General features: G+C 55.7%; 1 protein-coding gene across 1 annotated transcript; it reads left to right on the forward strand.

Moving 5' to 3' along the window:
• The first annotated feature begins 1,514 nt into the window (after positions 1–1,514).
• On the forward strand, positions 1,515–7,662 carry CISH (cytokine inducible SH2 containing protein). The gene is made up of 3 exons (XM_055557962.1): positions 1,515–1,800; positions 5,044–5,264; positions 5,506–7,662. Exons 1-3 carry the CDS (start codon positions 1,781–1,783, stop codon positions 6,027–6,029), a joined length of 765 nt encoding a protein of 254 aa, XP_055413937.1. The 5' UTR covers positions 1,515–1,780; the 3' UTR covers positions 6,030–7,662.
• Positions 7,663–9,486: the final 1,824 nt, after the last annotated feature.

Genomic DNA, 9,486 nt, shown 5'->3' on the forward strand with positions numbered 1-9,486 from the left:
ATGAGTTTGAGCAAACTCCGGGAGTTGGTGATAGACAGAGAAGCCTGGTGTGCTGCAGTCCATGGGTTGGCAAAGAGTCAGACACGACTGAGTGACTGAACTGAAGTGGGGCTACACTGAAGTTCAAGTTCCTTTAAGGAAATTGACAGAGAAGTGGGTTTCATGAAGCCATTTCTCACGTGAACCAATTATTTTTGTCATGTTGTCCTGCTTCACAGGCTTTTGCTTTTGGATACCTCAGTCTTCCATCTCCTCCCAGGCAGGACAAGCTCAGCCCTGTTTGCCCTGGGGAAAGCCTGGATACTACCATTTATGCCTCTGGACACTGCCAGGAGCCTGTCATCCCTGCGAGGGGACCTGAAGTTTATCTTCTTTCCAGGGAACTTGGGGGGTACACACCGGGAAGGTGGGGTGGACCCTACCACTGCTCCAATTCTCTCATCTCCTGGCCCATGGGCTTCGAGGATATGTGTGCAGCCCCTTTAAGGATACTCCCTGGTGAGTCCAGTGAATGGGAAAAGGTGGAAAGGATCAATGGTAGGGGCATGTTTCCCTGGGGCTCAGCAATAATGGGAGAAATACCAGCTGTTGAGGATCGCATGTATCAGAGCTCCGTGTAGATGGGAGAGGCTGTCACTGCTCCTCCTCTCTACTTTTATCCCCTAGCTTCAGTTTATCTCTGGGGGTTTGGAGCTCCAGGTCTCTCTCCCATATTTTTAGGGGGCCCACCAAGCCAGAGACACATGTGAACTGTCCTGTGGGGTGGGCTGGGGGCTCTTTATCCTTGCCTGTCTCCTCAAGTCGGTAGTCATTTCGGCCAGCTTAGGGCTGAGACTGGATGGCCCCGCAAAGTGCAAAGGTTTGGGTGGCGCCTTCTTCCCCAACTCCCAGCGGAAACCTTCTCGCCTGGATCTTATTGGCTGCAGTGGCCGCAGGCCATCCGTGAACCTGCTCGGATCTGGATACTCTCTCTGAACCCCTTTTCTCCCCTAATGTTTCTCGCCAAACCACAACCCATGCCACCCGCCACCCCAACACTGGGTCCAGGGGTCCAAGTGCAGCCCATAGGGGGCGCCTGCACACCAGCACACCGCCTTCGAGGAGCCACTAGCTGGGCGGACAGGCCCGTTGCCGCTCCCTCGTGCTGCCACCGGTCCTATTCAGAGATAAGCGGGCCTGTCGCTAACGAAACGGAGTGCCCCGAAGGAAATCTGAGCTCAAGTAGGTAGAGCACCGGCCTCTCCCTAGCCCATTCAACTTGGTTTTCACCGGTTGATCTCTAGGTCACGCCCAACCCCCTTGGCTTACGTCAGCCTCGAATCTAAGCCCTCTAATTGGCTCTCCCTGACCACTCGGCCCCACCTCCTGCACTGCGACTGGTCGGGGCGCAGGGCCCCGCCCCATTTTCCTGGAAAGTTCTTGGAAATCTGTCAAAGGTGTTTCCTTTAGCTGCCCTCGGCTCCAGACTAGGGGAGCCGACGCCCCCCTACCCGCACCCCTCGCCGCCCGACCGCACAGCCGGCGGTTCTAGGAAGACGTCGCTTCCGGGAAGGGCTGGGACACAGAGGACAAAAGATTAGGCTGTTCGCCCCGCCCTGTCCTCCAGGCCCGCCCCCCGCGCCCTCCCGGCGCGCCCGCGACGCCACCTCTCAGTCCCGGCCCGCCGCCGGTGCACCCCGGGAGCCTGCCCTGCGAGCGCGATCCGCGCCAACTGGCTCACTCCAGCCGCCGCCGTCAGGCCGAGCCTCAGCTCCGGAGCAACGGCTGCCGCTGCCTGGACATGGTCCTCTGCGTTCAGGGGTAAGCGCGGCTCTCTGCCCCAGCCCAGCTCCGCGCCGGGACGCGGCGGAGAACTGGCCTCGTGCTAGCCACCGAGTATTAAGAAGGTCGGAGAAAGACCTCGGGAGTGTGATAACAAAGAAAGGTGACAACATCGTCACCACCTCTACTGGCACTGTGGGTACGGAAACTGGGGGTCAGCTAGCGACAGGAGAAACACAGGGTGGGCTAAGCTTGGGTTCTGGCTGGAAAAGGTGGGCGCTTCAGGCAGCGCCTCCTCCCAGACGTGGCTCACTTGCCCAGCCGTTCTGGATCGGGAGCGCTCTAACCTGGCCTGCCGGCCCAATAACCTACTGTGACCATGGGCTAGCCCTTGACCCTTTCTGTCCTGCCATCCACTCTCCTGCCTCAGGCTCGCAGTTAGGCTCTTCTTGGGAAACCAATCTGAGATCCTTACTTCTACCCAGGTTGGCACCTGCTAAATAAGCAGCTCTTGGAAGAGACTAGGTTTGACCCAGTCCTGTCTGAGGCACCCCCTCACAATGGCGTCATCCCTACTCTCAGTCCAATATGGGATCCCAATGTGAGAAGTGCCTTGGCTCCTGCCTCCCTTCTCCAAGTTTCCCAAAAACTTGCGGGGGGGGGGGGGGCGGGGGGCGGGCTTATAAGACAGTCTTGGCTTCAGCTGAGCATTCTTAACACATTCCTTCTGACCAGAACTTCAGTGTCCCCTTCAACCAAGGGTCTGATGCTCTCCAAACTCATCTGACAGGAGCTCAGAAGCTCCAGGGTGAGTGAAAGGAGATGTGAGTGGGTGCTCCACAGCCAGAGAGAACTAGGTGGCTCAGTGACTGCTGTTATCAAAACTGCTATGGTACCAAGTGAGGAAGGGTGGAAGGTGGGGCAAGGCTGAAGTGCCCCCCAGCTCTGAGCAGTCCTGTTCCCAGCACCTGGAGGTGCTAGGAAGACTGTCCATGCTTCAGTTTCTCCCTGAGCATCTCCAGAATCTCTCTTTCTCCTCTCTGCACTTTGGGACTCCCGAACACCTTCCCCCATGCTTCTGCCTTTGTTCACAGGACCCCAGCCAATTCTGGGGTCCCACAGTCTCTCACTTTGCTCCAGCTGAAGGCCCCCTTGGAATATCAGTGCATCAGGCCAGTGCTCTTGTCAGGGAGCAAGACCAGCTAGTGCTCTCCTGAGCCAGGGGGCAGGAATTCCCAACTGTAGGTTTGGGGTGTCAGCTTTGCTGAGGGCTACCTGCTCAGGGTTGAGTTTGCTTTACTAGTTTATGAACCCAAACAGAATGCACAGGCTGGGCTGCACTGCAGGCACCCTCACATACTGGCCAGCTACGCCTGGAGCACCACAGCCACCACCACCACGACGCAATAACACAGCTGTGGACACACCCCTCCCCAGATATATGTAGTCACTCACCAGGACCTTGTGGTGACCAATACAGCCACTCACACATCCAGATATCATATCATCATCCCTAGAGGTCTCTACACCCACATATGCTAAGCTGTTTGGACATGGCCACCCCCAGAGACTCTATCCAGTCTGACTGGCTAACCACCTCCTATAGTCCTAGAAGGCCCCTGGCCTGAGCTGAGCTCTGGGTCCCAGTAGGGAGGCCCTCAGCCAGTTGCTTGGATCTCAGCCTCCAGCTCTTCTAGAGGGAGTCCAGAGCTCCCACAGTGCAGCCAGAGTGGGGGTGAAGAAATGTCACCAGGCTATGGTGTGCCAGGGTCTTATGGCTCCTTTTTCTCATGAGCAGTTGCCGGCCCCCTGATTTGTTAACATCTTCTAGAGTCACCTATAACTTACATCAGAGCTGGATCCTCTCCCTGGCTCCTGCCGCCGGCTCCTGCTTACCTCTTCCTGCCGTGTAAACAATACCTGGCAGTGTTTCCCGATGTCGTCATCTCGGCCTGCTGTGCCTTCGCCGCTTCTCCTTCCTCTGGCCTGAGACTCAGCTCAGGAGCAGGCTGACCCTGACTCCCCTGTAACATCCTTTGCTTTTTTATGACTTTGGGTTATGAGCACTCCTTTAGGGCAGGGCCCAAGGTTACGTGATCCTGATGTCTTGAGGCCTGGCAGAGACCCAGACCCAGAACTGAGATCTGAGGATTTCTTTTGTGACGAGTGGGAGAGGAATGGCAGTCTCTTCCACAGGAACCAGGGCCATGCCTCTCACTCCCAAGAACCCCCAGGATCACTGCACTGGGTGGGCTTCTCTTAAAGAGAAGCTACTACTCAGACTGGGGCCAGTTCAGCAACCCAATTCTAGTCATCTGAGAATATGGTGTGGCCCAACCCCTCAGTGTCTGGGCTGGGATGACCCCTCACTGGGGTAGTGGGGAAGTGGACCTCTAGTGAAGAGCAGTGTTTGCTTAAAATCACAGTGTCTGGTAGGGCAGGCCTGTCAGAGTGGGATCTGGAATGTGCGATGAGTACCCTGCCCTTTGGTGGGAGCTCATATTTATGGGAGGTGGGACTTAAGTGCCTTTAGAGGCCACTGTGTACCCCAGACCCTCAGCTGGGAGGAGGAGAGAACAGGATGGGAGTCTGACCTGTTCAGGGAGATAATTCTAGCCTCTAAGGCCTGGCCAGTGTAGACCAAGGTCCCTCTGCCAGACACTGTTGTCCATAGGGAGGTAGCATGTGACCCATCCCTTGGCTCAACCAGGACCATGCATTTAATCAGCCACCTCTGCCAGGAGGGCACCATTGTGGGGCCTCTTTGCACTGGATCCTATCTATGTGGTGGGAACCCCAACTGCCCACTGTGAACTAGAGATGCCTACAGGGAATGATCTATGGATTTGGTTGGTACAAAATAGAAGAGAGATTACAGATGGCCCTTTGTCCCTGCAGATGTGAAACCTGGGGATACAGAGAGCCCATGTATTCATTGTACTGTACCATTCATATAAGAGACTCAAGCATCCACAGGTTCCATCTCCTGGAACCATCTCCCCATGGATACTGGCTCCAACTATAATTGCTCTTTGATAAATGCAGGAGAGTGGGAAAGTCTCTTTCAGAAGAGGGTTCATATGTGGGGGAGGCCATCAAGGGGGCCTTTTGTGCTGACAAGCGGGAGGTGGAGTACTGGTCTCATGAGTGAGCAGAGGGGAAATTGGGGCTCACAGTGAGATAGACTGGCCAGAGGTCACATAGCCAGTCTGGGGCAGAGGGGATATCTGGAAATGGAGAGAGCACAGGGCCTCCACTCATTGCCCATGCACCTCCTTCTAGACCTTGTCCTTTGCTGGCCGTGGAGCAGATTGGGCAGCGGCCCCTGTGGGCCCAGTCCCTGGAGCTGCCCCAACAAGTTATGCAGCCTTTGCCTGCTGGCGCCTTCCTGGAGGAGGCAGTAGAGGAGTCCCCAGCCCAGCCAGAGAGGGAGCCCAAGGTGGTGGACCCCGAGGAGGACCTGCTGTGCATAGCCAAGACCTTCTCCTACCTTCGGGAATCTGGTGAGTCTGAGGAGGGAGGAGGAGTTGTCCTGGGAAGTCTGACGGGGGAAGATTAGCTCTGCCTGTTGAGTCTAATTTGAGAGGCAAGCCTCTGGCCAGAAGAGTCTGATGGGAGGGAAGGGCCCCAGCCCTCCCCAGGGAGGGGTGATGAGAAGAGGCTGAGCCCTGCCATGCCCTGGGTTGGTGCACCCAGCTACTTTCCACTGTAACCAGTTGGTTCCTCTCCTGTCCACTTGCCTAGGCTGGTACTGGGGTTCCATTACGGCCAGTGAGGCCCGGCAACACCTTCAGAAGATGCCAGAGGGTACCTTCCTGGTACGTGACAGCACCCACCCCAGCTACCTGTTCACACTGTCCGTCAAGACTACCCGCGGGCCCACCAACGTGCGCATTGAGTACGCCGACTCCAGCTTCCGCCTGGACTCCAACTGCCTGTCCAGGCCACGCATCCTGGCCTTCCCAGATGTGGTGAGCCTGGTCCAGCACTATGTGGCCTCCTGTACTGCAGACACCCGGAGTGACAGTCCCGACCTTCCCACCACCCCGGCCCTGCCCACCCCGAAGGAAGATGCGCCCGGTGACCCAGCCCTGCCTGCCACGGCCGTTCACCTGAAACTGGTACAGCCCTTTGTGCGCAGGAGCAGCACCCGGAGCCTGCAGCACCTGTGCCGCCTCGTCATCAACCGCCTGGTGGCTGACGTGGACTGCCTGCCACTCCCCCGGCGCATGGCTGACTACCTCCGACAATACCCCTTCCAGCTCTGACCCGGCCAAGCAGCCGCCTGGCCTCACCCAGCTGGACCCTGGAGGGGACATGGGCCCCAGCTGGACTTGGGCTCCCACGACCCCTCCTCCAGTCATCCTGGTGCCCGTGAGCATCTGGCAGCTAGACCAGGAACGGTCTGCAGGAACAAGGCTGGGGGTGAGGGGTCAGGGGAAGTTTCACACGACTTGGAGGTCAGCACCCCCCACTCCCCCACAACTCCGTTGTGGTGGGCCATATGTGTCAAAAGAGAGGGAACTGGCAGGACCTTATCTCAGCCCTGTGGGCTGGGCCCAGTCCCCCACTCACCTGCTGCGGACTCCTGAACCGCGTAGACTTGGCCGACCCTGGTTGCTCCATCCACAGGGTGGGGTGGGCCCCTTCCTTCCAGCTAGCCAGCCTCTGTCTCGGGGGTATATCAGCCAGAGGAACCGAGGTTGATGGTGACAGTCCCCGGGCGGGGGCACAGACCAAACTGGGGGACAGCACAGTTATATAGTATTTATTTATTTATTCTCCCTGGGTTGGTCTCGGGGTGAGCCGACCCCTCCTCTCTGCCCTGAGCACTCCAGAGGCCCCAGACTGGCCCCAGCTTCTCTGGTTCCTCCCACCCTGAGATGTGCTGCTGGACCCAAGGTGGGCCTGCATGTACTGGCACTAACCCATCCACCAGAGAAGGAGTCCTTCTCCTTGGCCTCCAGCCCTGTTTTGGGAGTATGTGTGAATAAACAAGAACATGGAGCCAACATGTTAGCACCCAGCAGAGTCTGCCACTCAGCCCCTCCAGGGCCGAGCCCTGTCTGCACAGAGCTGGTCTCGCCGGGGCACAGGCCCTGCACGAGTCGGGGGCCGGGTCAGGGAGCAGCATGGTCGTCGGAGGGCCACTGGTCCAGCTCTGCTGGGTCTGCTTCCTGCCCAGGAAAGTGCGTTCACACAAGAGAGGGAACGAAACTCCATATCCGATGAGACTTTATAAAATAATTACTACTTAAAACAGTTTAGTAGTCTTTTTATTTTCACTGCTTTTTCTGTAATGACAATAAAATTGTACCTTTCATGTATGGAGCCCTCAGAGGGGCCTTTTTTGAGTCGTATACCATCTGTCCCCTTCGATCTTACTGTCAGTATCCCCCACTTTACATCTGGGTCAATAGAGGCCCAGAGACCTGTGTGGCTGAGCCAGCCCTGCTAGGGCACCCAGTGAAGAGTGGAGAGGGTTGTTATTGTTCAGTCACCAAATCATGTCCGACTCTTCATGACCCCATGGACTGCAGCACACCCGGCTTCCCTGTCCCTCACCATCTCCCAGAGTTTGTCCAAGTTCATGCTCACTGAGTCAGTGATGCCATCCCACCATCTCATCCTCTGTCATCCCCTTCTCCTCCTGCCTTCAGTCTTTCCCAGCATCGGGGTCTTTTCCAGTGAGTCAGGGCTGTTCGCATCACGTGGCCAAAGTACTGGATGCTTCAGCTTCAGCATCAGCCCTTACAAAGAGTATTCAGAGTTGATTTCATTTAAGATTGACTGGTTTGATCCCCTTGCTTTCTGAGGGACTCCCAAGAGTCTTCTCCAGCACCACAGTTCGAAAGCCTCAATTCTTCCGTGTTTTGCTTTCTTTACTCTCCAGCTCTCACATCCATATATGACTAATGGAAAGCATTAGCCTGGACTATATGACTACTGTCAACATGATGTCTTTGCTTTTTAAAAAACTGTTTGTGTTTGTCATAGCTTTCCTGCCAAGAAGCAATTGTCTTCTAATTTCATGGCTGCAGTCACCATCTGCAGTGATTTTAGAGCTCAAGAAGAGGAAATCTGTCACTACTTCCACATTTTCCCCTTCTATTTGCCGTGAAGTGATGGGACCAGATACCATGATGTTAGTTTTATGGAAGGGGTAGGGAGAAGCCCTTGTCCGCTCATTCCCTCTTTTCCCCTTGGAGGGTGGGATGCAGGGCACTAGTGGGGACTGCCTGCAGGGTCACTGCCCAGTGCCAGGTGAGGGAGGTTAGCAGAGGAGCATCAGACCTGAAAGCTGTGTGAACAGGAGATGCCAACTAAATGTAGGTGGAAAATACTAGGGGTATGGGTGCTGTGGACCACTCCCGGGGGGCAGCGTCTTTTGAGATGACAAGGCTTAACAGAGAAGTCAGGCTGGATCATCCCAAGGAGAAGGTCCAGGGCCTGCAAAGTCACCAGGGCATGACCGGGGAGCTTCTATTCCTGATCACAAGGAGGCCTAGGGAAGGTCATTCTGTGCAGCGGGGCAGAACAGTTGACTTGGGGATAGTGGCTGGCCACAGGGTCTGGCCTGGGATGGGTCTGATGGGGTTCTGTCCTAGGCTGACTGGGGTTTGGGGACTCTTTCAATCAGGGTCCTGCATACCAGAAGTAGGTGAAAGAGCAAGTAAAATGAAAACACTCCATTATCTGATGGTCTGCCTTTGGAGCACTTCAGCACCTGGAATCCTACTCTGTCCTGAAACTTTCTACACCATTGAGTCCCTCACAGGAAAGTACCTCTGAAACTCACTCATGGCCTTTCAGCCCTCATTTCAGAAATAGTTCTAACCTTTCTATTTTCTTAGCCATTAGACAATTAAAAGTTGCAGATGCAAAGAGGCAAATGTCAGCAGATTGAAGACAGGAAGTTGTGAGGAGTGATGTTGATGACAAAGATGAGGCAGGACAGAATAAAAATCAAGAACTCTGGAGGTGTAAAACCCTGGGGGTACAGAGAGAGGTGTGGCAAAGAATGGAGCTGCTGTTGGGTGAGAGTGAGCAAGAAGTGGGTGAGGGCTATCTTTACCAGGTCCACGCGTCCCGCCTGGCACCTTTTCCATGGCTGGCTGCAGGGTCCAGCAGCACACCTCGTCCAGGGCACCATGGCCCTGCCAGGGATGTCTGTGGTTTCTCATTGCTTCAGCCTAGATCCCAGCCCCTTTGTGACTCCCAGAATGCCTGAGATGACCCCTGTGTCTGCTCCACCCCCAGATCTGAGTCATCCAGTGAGTAGGCAGTGGACACAGAGGGGCAAAGGCAGGCTCTTCCTGTCCCAGACAGTGCTGGAGTGGAAGGAAGCCCTTCACTGTCCACAGAGGGGAGACGTCAGGGTGTCCACAGGGTGCTGGAAACAGACAAGGGCTTTGTACCTTATGCAGTGCTCACTACAACGCTGAATGGGTTAGAGTGGGCCTAAATATTACCCTGGTGGCTCAGCGGTAAAGAATCCGCCTGCCAATCCAGGAAACCTAGCTTCAATCCCTGGGTGGGGAAGAGCCCCTGGAGAATGAAATGGCAACCCACTCCAGTATTCTTGCCTAAAGAAGCCCATGGACAGAGGAGCCTGGCAGGCTACAGTCCATGGGGTCACAAAGTGCTGAACACAACTAGGTGACTAAACAACAAAATATCACCCACACTCCACAGAGGAGGAGACAAGCCCAGAAGGGGCACGGG

The sequence above is a fragment of the Bubalus kerabau genome, chromosome 20 (assembly GCF_029407905.1).
Source record: "Bubalus kerabau isolate K-KA32 ecotype Philippines breed swamp buffalo chromosome 20, PCC_UOA_SB_1v2, whole genome shotgun sequence".
NCBI lineage: Eukaryota > Metazoa > Chordata > Mammalia > Artiodactyla > Bovidae > Bubalus > Bubalus kerabau.